The sequence below is a fragment of the Neofelis nebulosa genome, chromosome 13, assembly GCF_028018385.1.
Source record: "Neofelis nebulosa isolate mNeoNeb1 chromosome 13, mNeoNeb1.pri, whole genome shotgun sequence".
NCBI lineage: Eukaryota > Metazoa > Chordata > Mammalia > Carnivora > Felidae > Neofelis > Neofelis nebulosa.
In genome coordinates, this window is record NC_080794.1 from 52,292,007 (window position 1) to 52,319,714 (window position 27,708).

Consider the following 27,708-nt stretch of genomic DNA (forward strand, 5'->3'; position numbering starts at 1 on the left):
AGCGCGTACCGGCTCCCGGAAGGTCACCGTGTGAAGGAGGCAGTGGTAACGCGGGTCTCCCCGCTGTTACTGGGGAGCAACGGCCCAGCAGAAGAACCCAGCCTCAGGTGGCGGGGAAGAGCAGACGGGCGGTTTGCTGCAACATCATGGAGAGCGGCGGGGGAAGCGGGAACAAAACTACAGGGGGGTTGGCCGGCTTTTTCGGAGCCGGTGGGGCAGGTTACTCGCACGCGGATCTGGCCGGCGTCCCGCGTGAGTATCGGGCCTAGGTTGTGAACATTTCTCAGCGGTTCTTGCGACTCCGCCAGATGTGTAGCGTGTACTGTTCCTTTTTGGGGGCTGACGTTCACAATCTTAGTACCAGTGGTGGGGTTAGTGTGTTTGCGCTGCCTCTTTCAAGATTGAACCAGTTTTTGGAGCCACGGATCCCCGAGAAGATCCGTTTGGGTGACCTGGACTCAGGAGATGTTGCATGTTCTTTTTATATCCAAGCACGGTGCCTCATTTTTCCTCCCGCACATTCCTTGTGCGTTGGTCTGTGTGCTTGGCTCTAGATTAAGAGGAGAGCCCAGCTCTGCAAGTAAATGCATTCCAAACAACGAGCCTGTAAATAACTTTTCAAACACAAAGTTCTGTGTTTCGAAACCACACAGTAGCCGTCAGGGCAAAACATTTAATAGTGCAAATAGCCAAGAAAGAAACGGGAGTCGAGCCTGCGGGAGGAGCTGAGAAGCGAGCTGCGCTTTAAAAGTCACTTACGGACTTGAAGAAAAAAAGTTAAGAATTTTAGGAAAGGAAATATGCAAGATCGAAAGTGCAGAAGCATGAATGTCCTACCTGTGCCCTTTCAATCCTGTGAATATGTATTCCAGATGTCTGTGACTTTGTGGGTGTTCAAATGGATGAACAGAACTTGTTCTGATTCTCCAGGTACTTTGTGCTCAAGAACAAAAGAGCCCAGTGTCACCTCTGCCAAAACTGAATCTGGAACGCATTTTACACATACGTCTTCGGAGGTCTGAGTTTTGGAGCACAGAGGGCACTACCTTAATGTGACCAAGCATTGTTACGTTAATTTGATTAAGATTTGAAGGTAAATTGAGAAATGGAGGGATGAACACCATTCACTGAGCACCTGGGATCAACCAACAACTTTTCTGGATAGAGGACTACCAACAGTTAGATGACTGCTGCGTTGAGTGAACTGAGCCAAGTAACACAAATAAACACATTTCAGTTATATGTATAAGTGTACATAAAGCCATCAAAACCGGGTCATGAGATGGTGATGGGAGCAGGATGCCGTTTGAGAGTGGGTCAGAGAATGCAACTAGAGGGTGTTGACATTTGAGCTGTGACCTGAATATAGTATAGATCGGAGGTGAGGCAGGTGTACAAGGGAAAATAGTCCAAATGCCCTGAGAAAAAACAAAGTTGACATGTTTAAGGAACAAATGATGGGCCAGTGTGTCTATAGAGTTGCAAGGGAGTTGGAGTAGTAGGAGATAATGAGATGAGGAGGGCAAGGAATGACCACTAATGCAGTGTTTTGTAAACCATGGTAGGAAGTTTGGATTTGATTACAAGTGTGAATGGAAGCCATTAAGGCTGATTTCCTTTTCTTAAAAAAATCACGTTAGTTGCTATATAGGAAGTAAATTGAAGGGATTAGAGCAAGTGAGGAGTCCATTTAAGTAGGAGATTGTTACAGTAGTCTAGGTGAGCTTTAATGGTTGGACTGAGATGGTAGCAATAAGGATGGTGGTAAGTAACGAAGTTCAAGATACTGAATATAGAATTCATATTGATGAGAAGACTTGAGTATTTCATAGATTGTGAGCAGTCAACTGAGGTGCACAGGATTCAAGGATTAAATTTAAAATATGAGAAAGCTGATTTTCTTTGACATATTTTTCTGTCATCAAAGTTAGTGGGATTCAAGTGTGGCTGTCTGTAAGTTTCCATTTTCTTTTGTCATGACCCCCATGCCTATGGTGATAACCTGAGAACCCTCTACACTGCCACAGCAAATCTACTCTGTCAGCAGCTGTCAATAGTGCTGAAGGAACTGCCTTAAAATATTTATATACAACACATAACCCCAAGCACTGTTTTTCTCATGGAATTGATTGGTCTCTTGTCAGTCTTATTTTGCAATTTGTATAGATGTCAAGCATCCTTGTAGCAAAGTTGAGAGAAATTAGCTTTATAATTGACCTTGGCTATGCTTCCTGCTACTTTGATTATTTAATCCACATTATTGCCGATATCTTCTTGGTATGACAGCCTGAACTCATACCATTTTCCTAGTGTAAGGCATGGTTTGGTATTCAGGACCTCAGGAGGAGGCAGCCTCAAAACTGCCAGACAGGATGAGCATAGAAAAGGAGAAATTTTCATATTCAAGTGAGCCTATAAATCAAAATTGGAAAACAAATGAAACAGTGTAATTAACACTAAATGAAATAACTTTTTAGAATTTCATTGCAATATGCTTTGTTTTCTCTCTAGTGACTGGTATGAACCCTCTGTCTCCTTATTTAAATGTGGATCCACGTTATCTTGTGCAGGTAAGATTAAGACTAGTCCTTTTATGAATTTACTAGTTTGGTGTGTTATCTTACTGTTTAAAAAAAAGTTTCTTACGCTAACTAGATCTACGATACATACTTCTGGAGGCACCAACTCTGGTCTCCATCCACCTTTTTTCTTTGTTCTGAAACTCTGGGGATTTGGCTTGCGTCTCCCTGATACTATCCCTTTAAAGGGTTTTTGAGGTTCAAGGTGTGTCTTTTTCTCCCTATTTAAACATTTGTAAAGTATACTAACATAAAATTTACCATCTGACCCATTTTTAAGTGTACTGTTCAATGTTACCAAATGCATTTATAAGATCAGGCAACAATTACCACCTACCATATACATAACCCGTTTCATCATGTAAAACAAACTGTGCCTGTTAAAAAAATAACTTCAGGGGCGCCTGGGTGGCGCAGTCGGTTAAGCGTCCGACTTCAGCCAGGTCACGATCTCGCGGTCTGTGAGTTCGAGCCCCACGTCAGGCTCTGGGCTGATGGCTCGGAGCCTGGAGCCTGTTTCCGATTCTGTGTCTCCCTCTCTCTCTGCCCCTCCCCTGTTCATGCTCTGTCTCTCTCTGTCCCAAAAATAAATAAAAAACGTTGGAAAAAAAAAATAATAACTTCATTCCACCCTCCCTCCCACCCATCCCATGGAAACTACCCTTCTGCTTTCTGTTTTTGATACTCTAAGTACCTCAAATAAGTGGAATCGTACTGTATTTGTCTTTTGTGATTGGATTATTTCATTTAACATAATGTTCTCAAGTTTCATCTATATTATAGCTTATGTCAGAATTTCTCCTTTTTTAGGCTGGATAATATTTAATTGAGTAATATTCCATTTTGCTTATCTGTTCCTGGACACTTGGATGGCTCCTGTATTTTAGCTACTGTTGATGTGAACGTTAGCATTAGTGTACAAATGTCTTTTCCCAACTCTCCTTTTAATTCTTTTAGTTACATATCCAGATGTAAAATCGCTGGATCTTAGGGAAATTTTATTATTTTCTGAGGAATTGCAGCTATACCATTTTACATTTCACTGGATCTCATAAATTTTGACATGTCGTTTTCTTTTTTATTCATCTCTTAAGTAAAGGGTGTGTTATTTAATTTCCATGAATTTGTGAATTTTTCAGTTTTCTTTCTGTTACTGATTTCTAACTCCTACTGTTGTGGCTGGAGAGGATACTCTCTATGATATCTTTTAAAATCTTTTGAAACTTAATTTGTGTCCTTACATGATCTATCTTGGAAGATGTCCCACATGCACTTGAGACATATATCTGTGCTATTATTGTTCGGCAGAGTGTTTTGTGTATGTCTGTTAGATCTGTTTGCTGTTTGATTTATTGTGTTAAGTCCTTATTTTCTTACTACCTTCTGTCTGGTTATAATGGTTGCTATCCATTATTGAAAATAGATTATTGAAGTTTCCAGTTCTTAGTGTAGAAATTTCTATTTCTACCTTTAATTCCATCATTTTATATTTAATGTATTTTAATGGTCTCTTACTAGTTATGTTTATAATTTAATCTTTTTACTGAATTGAAACTTCTTAATATTTTTATGACCTTTTATTATTATATAAAATCTATATTTTCTGATACTCATATGTTCACCCTGTTCTCTTTTGGTTATTATTTGCATGGAATAATCTTTTTCTGTCATTTCACTTTGAACCTCTTTGTTTTTGGAACTAAAGTAAACCTCAGTGTAGTTGGATCATGGTATTTTTATCCATTGTGCTGATCTTAGGACCTTTGCTTACAGAGTTTGATCCATTTATATTTAAAGCGATTACTGGAGCCACCTGGATGACTCAGTCTGTTGAGCATCCAACTCTTGATATCAGCTCAGGTCATGATTTCAGGGTAATTGGATCAAGCCCCATGTCTGCCTCCTCGCTGAACACAGAGCCTGCTTGGTATTCTCTCTCTCTCTCTCTCTCTCTCTCTCTCTCTCTCTCTCCCCCTCCCTCCCTCCCCCTCACATGCACGCTCTTTCTCAAAATAAATAAATAAAAACTTTTAAAAAATAAATTAGGCATTGATTTCTTAGACATGACACCAAAAGAATAAGTTACTAAAAACAACTGATAAATTGGTTTTAATAAAAATTTAAAACTTTTCTACTCCAGACTACACACTTAAGAATAAGGAAAAGACAGTTCACAAACTGAAAGAACATAACTGTAAATCATTTAATATTTGATAAGGACTTAAATCAAGAATATGTAATTTTTTAGAAAACTCTTAAAACTCATTTATAAGAAGTTTAAAAGTGGGTAAAAGATCTGAACAGACATTTCTCCAAGAAGATACACAAATGTTCAATAATCACATGAAGCATGTTCCATATCACTTACTAGAGAAATGCAAATCACAAAAACAAAGTGAGATACCACTTCACACCTGCTATAGCTATAGTTAGAAACACAGGCAATAACTGATGTTAGTAAGGATGTGGAGAAATTGGACCTTCATGCACTACTGGTGGAAGTGTAAATTGAACTAGCTGCTTTGGAAATAGTCTCACAGTTTCTCAAAATATTAAAAGTAGCGTTACTGTATGACCCAGTAATTCCACTCATAGATATATACCCAAGAGAACGGAAAACATATGTCCACACAACAAATTGTACATGAATGCTCATATCAGCTTTATTCTAAATAGTCAAGAAGTAGACACAATCCAAATATCCAAATTAAGAATGGATAAACAAAATGTGGCATCTCCATGCAAAGAGATACCCTGTAGCAATAAAAAAAGAATGAAGTCATGATGCTTGCTACAACATGGGTGAACCTTGTAAACTTACTAAATAAAAGAAGCCAGTCATAAAAGACCACATATTGTATGATTCTATTTATATGAAACATCCACTACTGATAAATATAAAGAGACAGAAAGCAAATTGAGTAGTGGCTGCCCAGGGTAGGGGATAGATGGAGAATGACTGCTAACAGGTATGGGGTTCTTTTTGGGGTAATGAAAATGCTCTGAAACATTATAGTCTTTGTTGTACAATTGTGAATATACTAAAAACTCAAAACCACTGAATTATACACTTTAAATAGGTGAATTATATGTTATATGAATTATATATCCATAAATTGGGTGGGTTTTAAGAGTAATGGTTAAGACTTTTTGTTTCAAGATGAAACACTAAATATTTGACCTTTGCATTTCTTGTTGAGTATGTTGTTTTTTTTTTAATGTTTATTTTTGAGAGACAGAATGCGAACAGGGGAGGGGCAGAGAGAGAGGGAGACACAGAATCTGAAGCAGGCTCCAGGCTCTGAGCTGACAGCACAGAGCCCAACATGGGGCTTGAACTCACCGCAAGATCATGACCTGAGCCAAAGTCAGAAGCTTAGCTGAGCCACTCAGGCATCTCTTGTTGAGTGTGTTTTGAATAGAAGCAAGTTGATTAGGACTTCTTTAAAATTTGTTTTTGCTGGAAGTGTTTGTCAAATATTATCTACACTGTAGGTTTATTGCTTTTATTTCAAAAGTACCTCTCTGTCAGTATTTTACTCAAAATTTCAAAACTAATCAAATGTAGTTTGCTTAAATGTTGGATTTAAGCTTAAAGGTTATACTGTAGCTCCATTTAAAAATACAGTAACATTGGGACCCTGCATTGCTAGGCAGGGCCAAAAAGGTTAGACATCAAAGAAAATTCTGTATTTTAAAGAAATTGTGATTCTTGCTTAATCACACACATTTGTAGTGACATCTCCCATTCAAATGTTAGAGGGACTTCAGAATTGAAAAAGTTTTCTCGTCTCATTGTCTGTTTTTATAAAAACCATGGAAAGCCTAAATTTAAAAACTGTACCTTAAGTAAATTGCATTTTGTGGAACATTTTTCCATACTTTTGAAAGACAGACATGTTAAGTACTACTTGTGAACTCACCATATACTGATTTTTGGCAACAGCTCTTATTTGAGGCACATTTGTGGTTTCTCTTACTATCGATTTGTGTTGTCACCACTTTTGCATCCTCGCCAATAGGTTAAATATTATATTAAGTAAATAGTCTTCCTCTTTGTTAGGCCAGAGGAACATCCAGTATAAACAAGGAAAATTTGGGGATGCCTGCGTGGTTCAGTCAGTTAAGCGTCCAACTTTGGCTCAGATCATGATCTCACAGTTCATGGGTTCGCGCCCTGTGTCTGGTTCTGTGCTAACAGCTCAGAGCCTGAGCCTGCTTTGGATTCGGTGTCTCCCTCTCTCTCCCTCTCCCCCGTTCATGCTCGCTCGCTCGCTCTCTCTCTCAAAAATAAATAATAAATAATATTTTTTCAAAAAACAAGAATTTGAATATTTCTGACATGCAGTTGAAATATAAATATTTCACATAATCTCAGCCACCTGACTATTTTATCAGGTACACTGGTGCCCATCCTTGGATTTGTTTCTTTTCTGTGGTAGTAAACAGTGGTATTGGTTATCTTTTAGTGGTGCTAGTGTCCTACCCTGTCAGCAGCACAAGTTGAACTTGAACTTTTCAGTGTATCTTCCCTACATACATTGTATAAAGATACTTTGAGATCAGCCTTGGTAAGTGGTTATTTTTTGCAGTTTAAATTTGGCTTGCAGAAGTCTTTTTTCTATAACATCATAAACTGTTAATCCTATTTTGATAGAAACCAAAAGCCTTAATTTTATGGAGATTAATATAATTTGGCCAGTGTCCCCTCCCTCAAAATATCTTTGGAAATTTTTGTTATATGACACAGTTGAGATTAATAAGCCCCGGTGACAGTTAAGCATCAGATTGTTTCCAGGTGGCTCTGGGTGTGAATTGATGTACATTTGCCTTCATCCTCATAGTACTTTTATCCCAGTTGACCCTAGCAAAGAGTGAGTTGGAGATGACATGCACTTGTGCTTATTAATGTCCATCCTGACGGTTTTCTTAGTTTCCTGTTTGTAATGCATGATCCATTTCTGGATTGAAGAAAAACGTATCTTATTAAATCACATGGCATTTCTAAAAACCTCAAGCCAGAAGCACAGCTTATTTTTATTTTTATTTTTTAAGTTTAATTACTTATTTAGAGAGAGAGAGCCTGAGCCGGGGAGGGTCAGAGAGAGAAGGAGAGAGAGAGAATCCCAAGTAGGCTCTGCACTGACAGCGAAGAGCCCAACATGGGGCTCAAACTAATGAACCATGAGATCATGACCTGAGCCAAAACCAAGAGTCAGGCGCTTAACTGACAGAGCCACCCAGGCGCCCCTCCAGAAACACAATTTAATTTTTTTTTTTTAACGTTTATTTATTTTTGAGACAGAGAGAGACAGAGCATGAACGGGGGAGGGGCAGAGAGAGAGGGAGACACAGAATCGGAAGCAGGCTCCAGGCTCTGAGCCATCAGCCCAGAGCCCGATGCGGGGCTCGAACTCACGGACTGTGAGATCGTGACCTGAGCTGAAGTCGGAGGCTTAACCGACTGAGCCACCCAGGCGCCCCCAGAAACACAATTTAAAACTAAGTCATTAATATAAAGGTCAAGAAGCACCCCAAATTCGCAAAACTGTATAATAGATCATGACCTAGGATCTCTTCAGAGTTTGTTTGTTGTTGCCCACCAGACCATTTGTGTGATGAGAGTAGATGTGCTTGCTTATTTGTGCATTTTTTGCTGAGAATGTATGCACAAGCCAGAAATACAAAGCCAGTGCAGAGCTGTAGCTCACTGAAGTTCCATATTTGGTAAAGGGATGTTTCCTTGTTAGCAAGTCGCCAGCAGTGTTTTAACCATTTTTGTATAGAAAGTTTGGCAATTATGTATTGAATGTGTTCTTTATAAGAGTATATTATAGAATCATGGGGCGCCTGGGTGGCTCAGTTGGTTAAGCATCTGACTTCGTTTCAGGTCATATTCTCACAGCTCGGGAGTTCAAGCCCCACATCAGGCTCTGCTGACAGCTGAAAGCCTGGAGCCTGCTTCAGATTCTGTGTCTCCCTCTCTTTCTGCCCCTTCCCCACTTGAATTCCGTTTCTCTCTCTCTCTCTCTCTCCCTCCCTCCCTCCCTCCCTCCCCCCTTCTCTCAAACCTTAAAAAAAAATTTTAAGAGTATATTATAGAATCAATCATATACTCTTACAGTAGCATTTTCAACTTAGGATTTTTGGGTGACTCAGCATTCGTATCAAGTTTGTGTATGCATTTACTGGAAAGAGAGACGATGGCTTTCAAAGATTATCAAAAGAATATATGCTCCCCCAAAGAGTTAAAAATTATTTATTAAGGGACACCTGGGTGTCTCCATCAGTTAAGTGTCCCACTGTTTGTTTTCAGCTCAGGTCATGATCTCACATTTTGTGGGATTGAGCCCTGCTTCGGGCTCCATGCTGACAGTGCAGAGCCCGCTTGGAATTCTCTCTCTCCCACTCATACTCATTCTCTGTCTCCCCCCCCCCCCCCACTCCGCTTGTACACATGCATCTCTCTTTCAAAATATGTAAAAAGGAAAACTTAAAAACAAAGGAGAATTAAGGGTGCCTGGGTGTCTCAGTTGGTTAAACATGACTTCAGCTCAGTTCATGATTTCATGGTTCGTGGGTTTGAGCCCCACATGGGGTTCTCTGCCCCTCCCTTGCTTTATTATTTCAAAAATAAACAAACATTTAATGTATAAATATAAATAAAATTTTAAAAAGGAATTATTTATTAGGAAGGTAATTTTGCCCTTGCATAACTGATCCAAACTTTTGTGCTTTTATACTTTCTGCCCTTTCTCTTATTTCATTTGGTTTTACACATGGTAAATTGTGCTTGATAAATAGTAGCTACAGAATGAGAGTTGCTCTTTTTCTTTTTTTTTTTTTTTTCAACGTTTTTTATTTATTTTTGGGACAGAGAGAGACAGAGCATGAACGGGGGAGGGGCAGAGAGAGAGGGAGACACAGAATCGGAAACAGGCTCCAGGCTCTGAGCCATCAGCCCAGAGCCCGACGCGGGGCTCGAACTCACAGACCGCGAGATCGTGACCTGGCTGAAGTCGGACGCTTAACCGACTGCGCCACCCAGGCGCCCCAGAGTTGCTCTTTTTCCACGCTGGTTTATTTCAATCCAGTAACCTGTGACTTGTCATACCTTTCAGTTTCCCTTTCTCTAGAGCTGTGCTTCCTAAACTCTCTAGCACTGTTACTTCATATTCATTATTAAGTAAGGTAAATTAAATTGATTACAATCTGTCAGACTTACATTAAGAAACTAAGTTCCAAATGAGAAAGCCTCCCTAGAACTAATGAGTATAATTGTATATGTTGTATATTTCATTCCACTTTGATACAGGGGTTGCTATTGCACAAAGTTTTATTTTGGTTTGACTAAGTATAGTTGGGTTTTAGTTAATTTAAGGGTTTACTTTTTGTGAAAAACTACTTAGACAAATGAGGAAACATTTTGCAAGTACTGGGTCTTGAGGAGAGCTCAACTCAGTTTTCATTATTACTTTTTTAGGATACAGATGAGTTTATTTTACCGACTGGAGCTAATAAAACCCGGGGTAGATTTGAACTGGCATTCTTTACCATTGGAGGATGTTGCATGACAGGTGGGTATGATGATTTTTTGTTTTTTTTCAGCGTCCTCAATCCACATAGTCAAAAATGCTTAAAATCTGGGGCGACTGGGTGGCTGAGTCAGTTGAGCATCTGACTCTTGATTTGGGCTCAGGTCATGATCCCAGGATCATGAGATTGAGCCCTGCATTGGACTCTGTGCTGAGCCTGGAATCTGCTTAAGATTCTGTCTCTCCCTCTGCCCCCTCCCCTAATCGCACACTTGCTGTCTCTCTCATCTTTTTAAAAGTGCTTAAAATCCAAAGCAGTTCAAATATTGGTTTCAGGGTTTTAAAGAATCATTATTTAGGGGCACCTGGCTGGCTCAGTCAGTAGAGCATGTGACTCTTGATCTTGAGATTGTAAGTTCGAGCCCCACATTGGGTGTAGAGATTACTTAAAAATAAGATCTTTAAAAATAATAACAATAAATAATCATTATTTTTGTTTATCTTTGCCTATTAAAAAGTAAAAAAGAATCAGAAGTGCAGTTGTTTTTTAATACAAAGCTGCATTATTTGGATGAATTGTTACTGTGATTTACTAGGGGCTGCATTTGGAGCAATGAACGGTCTACGGCTAGGATTGAAGGAAACCCAGAATATGCCCTGGTCCAAACCAAGAAACGTACAGTAAGTCTTATGTAATCATCTAATGTAGTGATATTTGAAAATTAAACTCTACTTTGTTGGCTTGATGAACACAGCCTTGAGATGACACGTTTAGAGTATTGACATACGTTTTGATCAATTTTTTTATTTTCTTACTGAAAATAAAAGAAACTAAGGAATCAAGTTACTGAGACTAAGGTTTTTAAAGGAGTGATTTTTGAGTCAGTGTCCCTCAATTAGCTGGTGCTACCCTATCCTAACTTCTACACCTTTTTCATTCTGCAGTTCTGAATAACATGCTTTTCAGGTTGTTGAATTGCTGGTACATTATTTGGATAGTTCGAGGGCCTGCAGAACCATAGGACATGATAGTAAATTAGCACATAAAAGTGATTGCTGGATCTGCTCTCATTCCAGTTGAACTTTTTATTGATTTTACTCTCAATTTCTGAAATGGAGGGCTAACGCAAAGTTATCATGAAATTCTTAAAACTTAGTGGTAGTTTCTGAATCTTCTCAGGAAATTGAAGTTTGTGGAAAATGGAAAGTAGTACATCTTCACCCTGCCTAAAAAATAAACGTGACCAGTCCATGTAGATATTCCCTAAATAATATATGAGTGGAATCACACAGTATGTATTCGATGGCTCATGGTCTTGGTTCAGGACACATTAAGCTTTATCTTCTTTATATGTTGTTTAGCCAGCAGATGGCAGCAGGTGTGCTAGAATTAGACCTTGGGAATCCTGAAGGCTTGTCAAGTTTTTCATATTCCTGTTACTATGGATCTTGCTTTACTAGGCCAGATCCTTGTATATTTTTACATTTATATTAATATTTGTCCCTTACTACAATAATTTTTTTTTTTTTTTACTTTTTTGTGTTATGGAGAATTTTGAAAATGTACAGAAATAGTAGTACAGTGAAGACCCATGAACCATAACCTCTTCTCAACAGTCAACCAACCAGGATTGGGACCAGTTATGCACCATCTCATTCTCCCCTCCCATATTACTTTGAAGCAAATCCCTAACATACCATTAAATACCAATTTGAAGATGCGGCACCTGGGTGGCTTAGTCGGTTAGGTGTCCGACTTTGGCTCTGGTCATGATCTCACAGTTTGTGGGTTCGAGCCCTGCATCAGGCTCTGTGCTGACCGCTTGCTCAGAACCTGGAGCCTGCTTCAGATTCTATGTCTCCCCCTCTCTCTGCCCCTCCCATGCTCGTGCTCTGTCTCTGTCTCTCAATAATGAATAAATGTTAAAGAAAGTTTTTTTAATACCAATTTGAAGGTGAAGTTCTCCTAGAAAAGATAACCTTTGTCTCTTAAAACAGTGACAGTATTGTTTGGGCAGGGGGTGCAGGGAGAGAGTCGCATTTGCAATTTTTAGATCAGATTTTTTAAATCTTCTGTATTACTTTTTATATAACCATTCTGATATTCCTGGGTAGGAAGCATTTAAAATAGGAGACAGCCTCAGGGTTAAACCTCCGACCTTGATTTAGGTCAGCATCTCATGGTTCCTGAGTTCAGGCCCTGCCTCAGGTTCTCTGCCCCTCCCTTGTGCACTCTTGCTCTCAAAAATAAACAAACATTTAAAATAGGAGACAGCCTGTAAAAATTGAAAGGACAGGGTTTGGGTCCAGACAGATCTATATAGCTTCAAAGTCTAGTTCCATTATATACTATTTTTTGGTCTTAGGTAAATTTTTTTCTACCTTCTGCCTTTAAGGGTTATTAGGTGATTAAAGTTGCTAAGGGCCCAGTAAGTGGAGATATATTACCCAAATTGCATACCAAAGAATTTCACCAATTTGCAGTGTTAAACAGCCTTTAGAGATAATACAAATTTCTGTTATTGGGCATTAATTTAAATGAGTTCTTTAACTCCATTAAATGAGTTTTTTCATTCTTCGTTATTATAATTTCATAATTTCCAGCAGTAGTCAGCTGTCCGGATAGAACCATTCCGGTGATGGTGTTACACTGCTGGGAGAGGAAAGTCCTGTCTTTTTCCTCCAGTTGCCTCTGTCACTGTTCTGGTGGCGCCTGGCACTGGTGTGAGGCAGAACTGTGCTTCCTTGAGAGTGTGCTAAGCGTTCACTTGGGCCGCTTAGTTCTAGTCTGGGAGCAGACACAGCATGTGCTTTCTCCACATATTCTAATTAGATGGTTTTTTCCTTCTCTTTGAATACTTCCCTGTAATTCTGCTGTATTCTGTAACAGTCCACGCTTTGATTCTATTTAATATGTTGAGTATATTCTTCCTCCAAAAAAATTTAATTGTAAGCTAGGTTATCCATTAGAATGGTCTTTTTCTTTTTTTAATGTAGATCAATTACTGTAAACTTCTCTATAAAATACATTCTAGGCTATCATTCAAAGCCTTTCTATATTTGATTTATATTTATTTATATATTTTTTTAATTTTTTTTAACGTTTATTTATTTTTGAGACAGAGAGAGACAGAGCATGAACAGGGGAGGGGCAGAGAGAGAGGGAGACACAGAACCGGAAGCAGGCTCCAGGCTCTGAGCCATCAGCCCAGAGCTCGATGCGGGGCTCGAACTCACGGACCGTGAGATCGTGACCTGAGCTGAAGTCGGACGCTTAACTGACTGAGCCACCCAGGCGCCCCGATTTATTTTTTTTTTTTAATTTTTTTTTTTTTTTAAGGTTTTTTATTTATTTTTGAGACAGAGAGAGACAGAGGATGAACGGGGGAGGGGCAGAGAGAGAGGGAGACACAGAATTGGAAGCAGGCTCCAGGCTCTGAGCCATCAGCCCAGAGCCCAACGCAGGGCTCGAACTCACGGACCGCGAGATCGTGACCTGAGCTGAAGTCGGACGCTTAACCGACGGAGCCACCCAGGCGCCCCTATATTTATTTTTAATAATAATAATTTTCCTTACTCATTGCCCAAAAATGTTGGAAGTTTAACCTTCATTTATATTTGTATAAAGTAAAAGCCAGCCTTACTAAATTCTAAGGAAGTATTAAGGTATCTTTTAAAATTAAGAAAACCCTGGGGACACCTGGATTAAGCATCCAACTCTTGATTTCCTTTTCAGGTCATGATCTCATGGTTCATGAGATTGAGGCCCTTCGCTCTCTCCCTCTCTGCCCCTCCTCCACTCGCACGGATGTACTTCTCTCCCTCTCTCAAAATAAATAAATAAATGTTTTTTAAAAAAATAAAATTAAGGGGCGCCTGGGTGGCGCAGTCGGTTAAGCGTCCGACTTCAGCCAGGTCACGATCTCGCGGTCCGTGAGTTCGAGCCCCGCGTCAGGCTCTGGGCTGATGGCTCGGAGCCTGGAGCCTGTTTCCGGTTCTGTGTCTCCCTCTCTCTCTGCCCCTCCCCCGTTCATGCTCTGTCTCTCTCTGTCCCAAAAATAAATAAAAAACGTTGAAAAAAAAAATTTTTTTTAAAAAAAAAAATAAAATAAAATAAAATTAAGAATACCTGAGTGTTGGGTTTATACGTTGTAAATAGCTACAATTATGGTTTTTCAAAGTGCTAGAGAAATAATGATTCTAAGTACAGATTCTTTCTCTTTCTGCCCTGGTAGGATTTTGAACATGGTGACTAGGCAAGGGGCACTTTGGGCTAATACTCTAGGTTCTCTGGGTAAGTAGAGATCTCACTTAATAATAAATCATTAATGCAAAGGATATATATGTATCATGAACAATTTGACCTGCCAAAATTCTGGCCCTAGGATATTAAAAATTGTATTTGAATCTACTCTGATGAGTAATGTAGGTAATACTTAGGAAAAGACCATGAACAACATAACAATAATTCCAGATGCTAATACCGTTTTTCAGTGTTTTAAGTCTTTTTAGATATTACATACTCTCCTGTCCAAGCAAGATACCAACCCATGTTTTAGGTAGATATGGAGTCCACATAATTCAGGTCCAAGTCAAATGCCTTTGTATGTTAATAAAGGTTCAAGGCCCTGTAGTAAGATACAGATTAATGCAACCCTTTTGCTATGTTTTCCTAATAGCCTATTCAGCATTCTGTTTACCTAAGTAGGTTTCCCAGACTGAATTTTCAGAGGTGTTATAGGGCCTTTGTAGATAATGAAAACATTTGCAGTTCTGAGCAAGGGGTAATTTAGTAGGATTTAAGACCAAATGCTTTAATATTATACTATTTATGAATATTTGACTCTCTTGATTATTCATAGCATATAATAAATGTACCTGTGGTACTTATGCTGTAAGAACCAAGAATTTCTTTGTAACTTGGTTGAAAGTCTGAAAATCTTTTAATTGTGGCAGATTAAGTAAGGGAAATTTTAAGTATCTCATTGAAAAAATAGAAAAAGCATCTGTTGTGAAAGAATAATAGCCTAGCTTTGTTGTGGGATTTGGAAGCAGTACATTTTCACACTGTAAGGTCAGATTGACATTTGAGATCCTAGTAAATTATTGCCTCCATATGCTACTCATGTCCTCTTTGCCCCCACCCCATATACAGTCACCCTCCTTTGTTCCTGTTTGGTTGCTTATATATCTCTAGAGTGAAAAGCCATCCTGCTCTGCCCAAGGACTTTCTTAGTTTTAGCATTGCAGGCAAGTCTCAGTCCTCGGAAAACTGGGATGGCCAGTTGCTTTGTATGTTTCTGATGTAATAGAAGTTCAGTTTCAATTAAATAAGTTGAAAGGGTAAGAAGAGCCTTTATAGAAATATAAGAATATCACAACAGAACGGTTGTAAGGCTGAGTTTGGTGTAACATTAAAGGGTCAAATAAAGCATAGTTTCGAGAAAGGTAAGGAAAAGGATTAGTAGGAATCTTTACAGGTACAAGAGATAGATAGTTTTGGGGAACATCTTGTTAAAACTAAATAAAGCTAGTGTTACAGTTTTTGCCTGTGCCAGAACCAAACCTCAATTTTTTTTTTTAAGTTAACATTTCTCTTAGAATAGAAATGCATGTGTTTTTGTTTCTAAATTCAAAGTATAGCTATTAAGAATAAAATAAGTGAAAATTTTAAATATTTTTCCTGAGATTCCAAGAAAAATGGAACTTTTTGTAATTAACTACTATTGGTGTTTCTTCTGAAGCTCTTCAAAAATTTTCTTTGTATATCCTGAGTTGTACACACATGTGCCCGCTTTACAGGCTAATGAATATAGTTTTTCCTACTTTTTGTTTGGAGTATGTATTATTCCATTATATGGAAAGTCCCTTTCTGGGTCTATCTGCTTTGATGGGCATTTTATTTACAAGCTTTTGCTGTTACAAATACTGTTCTAGTGATCATTCTTTTATATCTTTGAATGCTTATAGAATGTCTGTAACATAGATTTATCTAAATATAATTGCTTTACTGACTTTCAATAACTTTTTTATTAGTAATCAGTCCATTTCCCCTGTAGCTTTGCTCTATAGTGCATTTGGTGTCATCATTGAGAAAACACGAGGTGCAGAAGATGACCTTAACACAGTAGCAGCTGGAACCATGACAGGCATGTTGTATAAATGTACAGGTAGGTACTGTTGAATGAAGAGCTATCTCTGAATACACTTTGAAGTATGCTTTGAAAGTGAAGTATCCACAGATTTCAGAGTACACTTAACACATTTTTTGCAGTGTAATGGAGTGTTCTCTAAAACCTCATGGGTGTTCGGGGTTTTGTTTTTGTTTTTTTATTTTGATAAAGTACACGAAACATAAAATTGGCCATCTGAACCATCTTTAAGTGTAAGTTTAGTAATGTTAAGTATATTTACATTGTTGTGGAGCATTACCTTCATCTAATTCCAGAACTTTTCTTCATCTTGCAAAACTGAAACTCTGTATCCAACTTCATTTTCCCCATCCTTTAGCCCTTGGCAACTACCATTCTGCTTTCTAACTATGAATTTCAACTCTTGAGTATTTTAGGTATTTCATGTAAGGAATAATAATACTGCATTTGTCTTCTTGTGACTGGCTTATTTCTTTTGGCATAATATCATCAAGGTTCATCCATGTTGTAGCATGTTTCAGAATTTCCTTCTTTTTCAAAGATGAATAATACTCTGTTTTACATATATACCACATTTTCTTTATCCATTCATCAGTCAGTGGATACTTGGATTGCTTCCATCTTTGACTACTATGAATAATGCTCCTATGAACATAGGTGAACCATTCGATTTTGAAAAAATAGAACCCTAAGAGTTGAATCAAAATGACCTGAGTGAAGATCAAATATCAAATCCTTCTCTAAGATGGAAAAGAAATTAGCATTCACTGCGTTATACCCCCAGTTATAAGCACTTAATATAACTTATTAAGAAGTGCCCCGGTGACTCGGTTGAGCCTCCAGCTTTGGTTTAGGTCATGATCTCACAGTCAGTGAGTTTGAGCCTCACATCAGACTCACTGCTGTCAGCACAGAGCCTGCTTCAGATCCTCTGCCGCCCCCAACCCTCCCGCCGCCCCTCCCCCCCCCCCCCCCCCGCTGCTCACACATGCTCAGTCTCTCTCAAAAAAGTAAAAGTTGAGATATACATACATACATACATATATACGTATATACGTATATATATGAGACTTATTTTATTTAAAACTGAACTGATAATCATCACACCCCAGTTTTATAGATAAGCACAGTATTAAGAGGACCTCTTTCAAAAGGTCCTAATTAGTGATGGGCCCAAATTTTTTTTATCACATTTCTGCTTTAAATGACTTAATTAAGCTACTTATACTCATGCCTCTGAAAATTACTTTTGTTTGATTTTTTAGACATTAGACACTTGATTAACTGAGCTAATTCTTATAAATTCCTCCATCAAAATTTCAGGTAGCCATTTTTGCTAGAAAGAGAAGTCTCAACAGGGTTATGAAATCCAAGATTTCCTGATATATCTGAGAGTAAGAGGTTTTTTCTGTATTGAAAATGGATCACATTTGGGGCGCCTGGGTGGCTCAGTCAGTTGGGCGACCGACTTCGGCTCAGGTCATGATCTCGCAGTCCGTGAGTTCGAGCCCTGCATCGGGCTCTGTGCTGACAGCTCAGAGCCTGGAGCCTGCTTCCGATTCTGTGTCTCCCTCTCTCTCTGACCCTCCCCCGTTCATGCTCTGTCTCTCTCTGTCTCAAAAATAAACGTTAAAAAAAAAAAAAAAAAAAAATTAAAAAAAAAAAAGAAAATGGATCACATTTGGAATTTTATCCCTAAGAGCTCACAGTACTTCTTACTTGTGTATATGTACTCATGTAAACAGAGCTCCCAGGTGGATTAAGACATTACATACCTTTTATGTCCATGAAGATGTTACCTTGACATAGAAAAATCATGTTAAAAATACTGGGGCATCTGGGTGGCTCAGTCAATTGAGTGTCCGACTCTTGATTTTGGCTCAGGTCATGATCTCAAAGTTCATGGATTCAAGACCCACGTCAGGCTTCGTGCTGGTAGTGCAGAGCTTGCTAGGGATTCTCCCTCCCTCTCTCTCTGTCCCTCACTCATGTGCATGTGCTTGCTTGCTCTCTCTCAAAATAAATAAACTTTAAAATATTTAGATATTAGGGGCGCCTGGGTGGCGCAGTCGGTTAAGCGTCCGACTTCAGCCAGGTCACGATCTCGCGGTCCGTGAGTTCGAGCCCCGCGTCAGGCTCTGGGCTGATGGCTCGGAGCCTGGAGCCTGTTTCCGATTCTGTGTCTCCCTCTCTCTCTGCCCCTCCCCCGTTCATGCTCTGTCTCTCTCTGTCCCAAAAATAAATAAAAAACGTTGAAAAAAAAAAATTTAAAATATTTAGATATTAGAGTAATTTAAAAAATGTAAAAATACTTCACATTGAAAATCTTTAGGGTCAGACAAAAGAATTTAAAACTTTAACTGCAGCACAAGGGTTCACTCAGCAAGAGTTTACTTGGCCCAAACTATGCTTACAAAAGATCAAATTAATATTTGAGAAACAGATTTCACAAAAAAATATGGAATTCCAGCTTCTTTTGAATAAATGAAAGATACCAAGCTTACATTATTTGTGTTGGCAAATGGCTGGGGTTGAGTGGGAGCTGCTGCTACACCAGTTGATGGGCATTGAAGTTCTACCTCAGTACCACTAGTCCCTGACTTCTTACTCAGGGTAAGGCGCTGTGGCGTTTCCTCTGCTGAGGGCATCCCTGAATATAAGAATGTACTGAATTACCATCTTAAGACATATTATGCACATTTAAAAGATAGAAAAGGCTGAATTCTTGATATCGAAAGACATGGGAGCCTAGCTATCTGTGTCCGGGACTTCCTTGCAGTCATAGCATGACAGCATGACTGTCCCACAGGGTGGGACACCTTCAGCTTAAATTATGAAAGAGAAAGTTCTTGGCTCAGAAGAAAAAAAGCAAAAACAAATTGATTCTAAGTCAGGTGACATGTAGATTTCATTTTCCATTGCAATTGTGAAACAGATGAAGTATCTGACCCAGAATTCCAACGTTAGCTCATAGTTTCCTGGCCGAACAATTTAAATTTAGCTCAGCACATCAGAATCCGTATACAAAAGCAGAGCAGTATCTTTCATTGATTTCTGGTTTAAAATAAACCTAAGACAGAGCACAGAATTAGGAATTTTGTGTGGTAGGAATACAAATACAACTTCAGCTTCTAGATTCAGGGATTTAGAAAAGGGGTGAGACACTCTTTTGGTCTAGAGCCAGCCCAAACTGTTAAAGACACAAGTTTACATTTAGGGAATGGCTAATTCCTGCTGACCAAAAATATTTCCAACTCTTCAACAATGGAAATTAAAAAAGAGGAAGTTTGAAATTAAAGTAGTATAACTCAACTTAGATTTGGAGCTACTTTCGTGGAAAGAAAAATCATGGGGAAAAATACATGAGAAAATGGGTAGTTGTCAGAACAAAAGGAGGCTAATTTAAAGGAATATTTCTGATGGGATGATTTTAGCTTAAATCCAATGTTTAATGAGTTTAAATATTTTTCAGAGGGTATTCAGAGGGTCATTAGACTTTCTGTGGCCTGTGAAAATCTGTTTAGTAATAAACAGTATTCTATCAGAACAAGAACAGCTGTAGTTTTGCTCTTGTTCATAAGCTTAGGACTAATGTTTAAAAGGCCTGGTCACTAATCTTCAGAAACAAGGCATCAGCAACCAAAAGATATGGGTCCCCCCTTTCCCCTCACAAAAAGGCCCTGACCTTTTCATTCTGTGCCATCCATAAGAAAGTCATCTTAGAAAAGCAAACTTAAAGTTAAAAAGACCTACAAATCCATTTCATCGTAATAAGTAAATGTAGGGCTTATTATTGTTAAAAGGTACTATTTATCAATAGGTTCCAGGCCTTCAGAATTAAACCGTATATGCTAACCATACTTTTTTGATGATTTCTTTATTTCTGTTACTGGCAGCAGTATTCTTCCAGTAAATTAAGACAGATGTAACATATATTACAGTTATAGGGCTGTAATATATAAAACATTTCGACAGATCACTTAAACCAACAATCCAATTAAAAAATGGAGTAAGGATTGACAGAACACTTCATGGAAAAATACACATCACCACTAAACAATAGAAGTCACTAAATCTTACAGGCAACCAGGGTAAAGCAAAATAAACCATTAAGATAATATTTTTCACCAAGTATCTTTTAAAAAGTGATGATAGGTAACTGATATTTACCAGAGGGGAAGTGACACCTAATACTGACAGAGGTAAGCAAGCAGTCAACATTAGTTATTAATATTTTAAATCTGTAGATCTTTGCTCAGCAATTTATCCTACAGCATACTAAGGCATACACACAAAAAAGGGGTCTGGACCACCATAACCACCACAGGAAAGCAACCAAAAAGATGAAGAATCTGGTGGGAAAAATCGTCCTAAGAGGACAGTAATATGGGGAGGCAAAAACAGCAGAAATAATTGAATGCTTGCATGGAAGAACCTGGGTTGCTAGGAAGGGACCAGTGGGGTGGAGGTGGTCCTGAGGAAAGCCCGAATGTCAGCTGCTGTGCTGTGACAGTCACACGTACTGCTTCCACTCTAACGAAGCAAAGAAAAAAAATAGGGAGGCAGGAAACGTCTGTTCTAGTGTTCCGGGTCACCTTTGGTTTCTGCCCTTCTGTGTCCCTTCACTTCATCATTTGTGAAGTTCACTACCTAGCACCTGAGTTGCCTTTTCTCACAAGGCTGAACTTCTGTAACAGTATTTTTCATTAGCCATTTTGACTTTGGGCTTCTACCTTCAGTCTGTCTTATCTATTCACTATTTCTGGTTTATCTTCCAGTATGGTTCTAATTCTAGTAATCACTTTTCAAAAACCTTTGATGATGACACACTGTGTTTCAGCCTAAATTTAAATTTCTCGTCCTAGCCTTCCTTGCTCTAATCCTCTCCCATTTTCAGACTTTTCTCCCACACTGTTATTGTGTATGTTATATGACCAAATAGGTAAATTTGAAATCCAATCCATCCATAAGGCCCAGTTCAATTGTTAATACCTCTTTCAATAGATTTCCTTTTTTTTGGGGGGGGGGGGGCGGTGATTGAATTTTATTTAGTTTTGGGTTTTTTTTTTTTAATTTGTATTTATTTTCTTAATTTGCATCCAAGTTAATTAGCATATAGTACAACAGTGATTTCAGGAGTAGATTTTTTTAATGCCCCTTACCCATTAGGCCATCCTCCCCTCCATAGCCCCTCCAATAACCCTCTGTTTCTTCTCCATATTTAAGAGTCTCTTATGTTTTTGTCCCCCTCCCTGTTTTTTATTATTTTTGCTTCCCTTCCCTTGTATTCATCTTGTTTTGTATCTTAAAGTCCTCATATGAGTGAAGTCATATGATATTTGTCTTTCTCTAATTTCACTTAGCATAATACCCTCTAGATCCATTCATGTAGTTGCACTTGGCACGATTTCATTCTTTTTCATTGCTGAGTAATACTTCATTTTATATATATATATATACACACACACACACACACACACACACACACACACACACACCACATTTTCTTTATCTGTTCATCCATCGATGAACATTTGGGCTCTCTCCATACTTTGGCTATTGTTGATAGTGCTGCTATAAACATGGGGGTGCATGTGCCTCTTCGAAACAGCATCCCTGTATCGCTTGGATAAATACCTAGTAGTGCAATTGCTGGGTCATAGGGTAGTTCTATTTTTAATTTTTTGAGGAACCTCCATACTGTTTTCCAGAGCGGCTACACCAGCTTGCATTCCCACCAGCAGTGCAAAAGAGATCCTCTTTCTCCACATCCTCACCAACATCTGCTGTTGCCTGAGTTGTTCATGTTAGCCATTCTGACAGGTGTGAGGTGGTATCTCTTTGTGGTTTTGATTTGTATTTCCCTGATGATGAATAATGTTGAGCATTTTTTCATGTGTCGGTTGGCCATCTGGATGTCTTCATTGGAGAAGTGTCTATTCATGTCTTTTGCCCATCTCTTCACTGGATTATTTGCTTTTTGGATGTTGAGTTTGATAAGTTCTTTATAGATTTTGGATACTAACCCTTTATCTTCTTTGCAAAAATCTTCTCCCATTCCATCGGTTGCCTTATAGTTTCCCTGATTGTTTCCTTCACTGTGCAGAAAATTTTTATTTTGATGTCCCAATAGTTTATTTTTCCTTTTGTTTCCCTTGCCGCCGGAGAACGTGTTGAGTGAGAAGTTGCTGCGGCTGAGGTCAAAGAGGTTTTTGCCTGCATTCTCCTGGAGGATTTTGATGGCTTCCTGTCTTACATTTAGGTCTTTCATCCATTTTGAGTTTATTTTTGTGTCTGGTGTAAGACAGTGGTCCAGGTTCATTCTTCTGCATGTTGCTGTCCAGTTTTCCCAGCACCACTTGCTGAAGAGACTCTTTATTCCAGTGGATATTCTTTCCTGCTTTTTCAAAGATTAGTTGGCCATACGTTTGTGGGTCCATTTTTGGGTTCTGTATTCTGTTCCATTGATCTGAGTATCTGTTCTTGTGCCAGTACCATACTGTCTTGACGATTACAGCTTTGTAATACAGCTTGAAGTCTGGATTTCTTTTTTTTTTTTTTTCCTTTTTGTTTTTAATCTATCTTGGAGGCGATTCAGTATGGTGAAAAAGACAATGGGCTTTGGCATCAAATGGGTTTGACTTGACCAGCACTAGGTCACTAAACACCTACATCAAGAGAGTAACTGTCTGAATTTGTCTATAATACGAGAGCAACCAGTATTCCCTTCATAGACTCGTAAATGAAATCACCTATAGAAAGCAAGTGACTTACCTCCTACCATAAGCACATTTTATACCATTCTTAGAAGGCTTAACACAGTTTTCCTGGTAGGAAGTCAATAGGCAAAAAGTAAGATTGAAAAATCAAGAACTAGCAAGATAGTTTTGTTTTTTAGAAACAAGATAAAGAGCAGAGAATGAAAGTAGTTGCCTTTGGAAATAGAAATTAGGGTGAGGATGGTGAGTGCGCCACATTGTTGTGTATCACTAAAATCTTTTAGCACTTTTTAAATTGTTTATATGGACTACTTTAATAAAAAGCGAAAGTGAGCAAAGACCTTCATCAACATAATAAAAATGAGGTATTTGGGGCGCCTGGGTCGCTCAGTTGGTTAAGCATCCGACTTTGGCTCAGGTCATGATCTCATGGTTGATGAGTGCGAGTCCTATGTCCAGCTCTGTGCTGACAGCTCAGAGCCTGGAGCCTGCTTCCGATTCTGTGTCTCCCTCTCTCTCTCTGCCCCGCCCCTACTCGTGCTCTGTCCTCCTTAAAAATAAACACTTAAAAAATTTTTTAAAATAATAAATAAAAATTAGGCATTAGATTACAAGGGTGGAGTGGGGAGACACTGTTCAATGGGTACAGAGTTTCAGTTTTGCAACATGGAAACAGTTCTTTGGAGATGGATGGGGTGATGATAGCACAACAATCCCAGAAAACCTAGTGCTGAACTATACTATTAAAATGGTAACTTTTATATATGCTTTATCTCAATTTTTAAAATAAATTCAATAAAATTTTGGAAAGTATTTAATAGCCATGACAGTGTGTAAGTAAGGCAGTTCCTCCAAAGTAGGGGCCAAGAACACCTGCTGGCCAAATCCCTATCTGTTCACTGTCTTGAGGCTAAGAATATGTTTTGTTTTTAAATATGGTTGACCTTTGAACTCCGTGAGGTTGAACTGCACAAAGTTTTCTTTGATCAGCACAGTACTATAAATGTGTTTTGTCTTGAGATTTTCTTAGTAACATTCTTTTCTCTAGCTTGCTTTATTGTAAGATTGTAATACATAATTCACATAACATATAAAATACTTACTGATCAACTGTTTACTAAAGTTCTCAGTAAGGCTTCCAGTCAACAGCAGGCATTAGTAGTTAAGTTTTGGGAGGAGTCAGAAATTGTACTTGGATTTTTGACTGTGGGGGGGGGGGGAGTCACATCCTTAACCCCATGCATTGTTAAGGGTTGACTGTAGTTACATTTAAGTGGTTATATAAGTATCTACATAATAGCCTTTGGGCCCTGAAAGCCTAAAATATGTACTTTCTGGCCACTGTAAGAAAAATATTCTGATCCCTGCTCTAAAGTAATTGTCAGTTCAGTATGTTAGCTCTACACTATCCAGCTCTATACCCCACAAACAAGGTACTTAAGTATTCTGGGCCTTATTTTCCTATGTTTAAAAGAGATAATATTTGTCCTTTCTGGAAGAGTTGTGTAAGGACCAAAAAGATAGAAGGTAAAACTGAAGCACCTGGCTCACATTTGTTTTGCTTTATAGACATTGACCGTTGGCCTTCTTGCTCAAAGCAAGAATATTTGCTAATCAACTTCCTGTGCTTAGTTGGGCAAAAGTTGGTTACAGAAAGCCTAAAGGCAAGGCCCTCAAATGTTTAACACAACCAGTTGGAAAACACTGGAATTAATAGAAAGTTAAAACTAAAACATGGCTTGGTATGTGGTAAGAGGCTAGCCTTGAATCAGAATCAGCTGTGCTTAGTAAGTCAAACACTGCCTATGTTTAGCATCTACTTGGTGGAAATAACTTTTTTCTAGCCTTCAAAGAAGTGACATTTTGGGGCGCCTGGGTGGCTCAGTCGATTCAGTGTTGGACTTTGGCTCAGGTCATGATCTCATAGTTTGTGAGTTTGAGCCCCGCATCAGGCTCTGTGCTGACAGCTCAGAGGCTGGAGCCGGCTTCAGATTCCATGTCTCCCTCTCTGCCTCTCCCCAACTCGTGCTGTCTCTCAAAAATGAATAAACATTTAAAAAAAATTTTTTTAAGTGACTTGTTTGAACTAAGTTTCATTTTGGTCAGAAAGTAGAAAGCTTTCCGGGGGATCATAAGAGACACTTAATGTGCCACTGATGTCCCTAAGGTCTTAGTCTTGTAGTTCACAGTTTCATTATGTTACCCCTAGTGCCTCTGCCCAGGGAGGCTCTTTATTTGATAGCTAAGAACTAATGTGAAAATCCTTCCAAAAGTAGAAATTAGGACACTCAAAGCAAAGGACCAACCATAAGGAACAGTTTACAGCTATTTCCAAACCAGTGGGCAGAGTTCAGAGCCCGGTGGATCTGTAATCAACTAAAGATCTAGGGGAGTTTTCAATGTTTAGTCCCAGGAAAACATCTGCAAAATCATTGTGCTTTCAGTTATCTGCCCTGCATCATTTTTCTGCTAATAAACAGCAGTGAGACCACCTTTCTTTTGTGTCGACTCAGAATGGAGTACTATATAACCTGCTTTAAAGAATCCTCATTACACACAAAGTTTAGATTTAATAACTGAGCCATACTGATGCTGTTGCAAATATCATTTATTCTCCTGTGCTTCATAGTTTATTTTCCTCATTTTAGTCATTTATCTAATTATAGTTTACTTTCAGCCCCTAGAACTTTTTGTTGACTTACTAGTCAAAGACATGAAGTAGATTTTTATTAAACTGGGTAGATTGTTTTTGAGTTAGCAGGTTGAGTGTATATTACATTTATAATTTTCCAGCTGCATTGAATACAGGTGCAAAATCCAACTGCCATACTTCGTCTAAACATAGCAAGAGATGATGTGGGATTCAAGGAGAGAGCTCCCATTTAATTTTTTTTTTTAATTGTTTCTGACCTCTCCTCCCCACCCCCCCACCCCCTCACCCCCCCCCGCCCCCCCCGCCCCCCCGCCGTATTTGACAGCTGTTTATAGATGATGCCTGCAGCTTCTGTCTGTTTAAGAGAGATAATTAGGGCACTTCATGTTGGAAGCCTACACAGGTCAGCTATCAGACATCTTCAGACTAGAGAGGATCCTGAAGGGAGTGGCCCTTTAATCTATCGGCTGAAGCCATCTGGCAGGACATTCATTGCAGGAATGCTTGGTCTGTTTCACAGAATTTACTGGTTTATACCCAGAGGGCCTCTAGGAAGGTAATCACAGGACCACAGCTCCGTTCCACCTTTGCCTTCCTAACACAGGACTTAAAATGAATACTCCATCGGTACAATGTAGGCTTCCTGACATCTATGGTATCAACTTGTTTGTAAAACCATAGAACATCAAATTATTTCTTAAAAGCTTATTTCGGTGCCCCTAGTCCTCTTACTAGACTTGGGGACTGTTTTCAGGTAACTGATGAAAACGTTTTTGTTTTTGCATTTCAAGTGTAATCCATATTGCTAATCTTTTTTCACATGAAAAAAATTGTTTTGTTAAGCAAAAACAGTTCAAAGTCTAATCCTTGGGTGGTTTTTCAGTAAGTATAATGCTGCTCGGTGCCTTATTGCTCATTAGTTGTAGATTGTCTGATACGTCAATGTAGGAATGGAGGAGGGGGGTGGGGGTGTCAGTACCTAACTCAAAGCTTGATTATAGCCGTCTTATCACCACTTCTTGAGTCTTCAAAGTTAACAGAGGACCTGTCCAGAGTCCAAAGATAATGTTAATACTGTTTCCAAAAAGGGTGTCACCTTGTTTATATTGTAGCTGTAAATCAATTGGTGGGGCTTGTGGGTTCTAAACAATATGACTAACGGGAAATTATTGCTTTGTTTGGGACTTCAATAATATGCATGAGATCTTGTCTGAAGTGTGGGAACAAGTGAGATTGAGAAAAATCAAATTATTAATGCTCATGATCTTAGCTACAAATTGTAAAATTAAAAGAAAAAATGGTTGTGAATGAGAATACAGTGTATGTATTAAACTGGTGATTTAGGGATGTTTCTCTTGAACCTGTCTTGGTTTCTTGTGTTAACTTTAGGACTTCTGTTTGAGATGGAATATTTACATATAAACAAATCGTGTGCCTCAATTTCATGATAACATTATTTAATCCTTTGCTGCTAGGACACTGTGTAATACAAGGCTGTTTTGTTTTTGTTTTCTTTTCCTTTCCCAGGTGGTTTTCGAGGGGCAGCACGAGGTGGGCTAGCAGGACTGACGCTTACCAGCCTCTACGCACTATATAATAACTGGGAGCACATGAAAGGCTCCTTGCTCCAACAGTCACTCTGAAGATTTGCCAAGTTGTGAATGGAGGACACTTTAGTAGCATTCCAGATCAATTTATAGGTCAGTCTGGAGTTACTCTTTCTTCCTACAATTAGTTTGAAAAATTGGAGATACCAGTTTGCTGTGGCGAAGATCATGGTTGGTTGACCGGGACTGGCACTCTTTCCAGCCCAAGCTGAAGCCAAAACCCTCTGGTGGCTGAGTAATGTGGTTCTCCCTTTCCCTGGAACTGGAAAACTACTTACTCACAGAATTCACATCGTGATGGTTGTCGATAGTATATCACCGCATTTGTTTATTTAATGATCTGAAACTGTAATGTTCCCTTGTATTCCCAATAAAAGGTGAAAACAGAACTAAAGTCCTAACTCCAGTGTAAACACAGTGGGTGTCTCCATTTAAAACATTTTTCTGGGGGGACCTGGATGGC

The 27,708-nt window shown here is 38.8% G+C and overlaps 1 protein-coding gene and 1 non-coding gene across 3 annotated transcripts; both read left to right on the forward strand.

Annotated features, from left to right (window-relative positions):
• On the forward strand, positions 1–27,646 carry LOC131493003 (mitochondrial import inner membrane translocase subunit Tim23). 2 transcript variants are annotated; one of them, XM_058697025.1, is made up of 7 exons: positions 1–252; positions 2,512–2,570; positions 10,063–10,156; positions 10,711–10,795; positions 14,350–14,408; positions 16,174–16,284; positions 27,166–27,646. In XM_058697025.1, exons 1-7 carry the CDS (start codon positions 147–149, stop codon positions 27,279–27,281), a joined length of 630 nt encoding a protein of 209 aa, XP_058553008.1. In that variant the 5' UTR covers positions 1–146; the 3' UTR covers positions 27,282–27,646. The 2 variants fall into 2 exon arrangements, with proteins under 2 accessions (XP_058553008.1, XP_058553009.1); XM_058697026.1 differs by lacking the exon at positions 1–252 and adding an exon at positions 810–1,093.
• LOC131493753 (small nucleolar RNA SNORA74) lies at positions 12,714–12,917 on the forward strand. The gene has a single exon (XR_009252841.1). It is a non-coding gene; the product is annotated as a small nucleolar RNA SNORA74 (small nucleolar RNA).
• Positions 27,647–27,708: the final 62 nt, after the last annotated feature.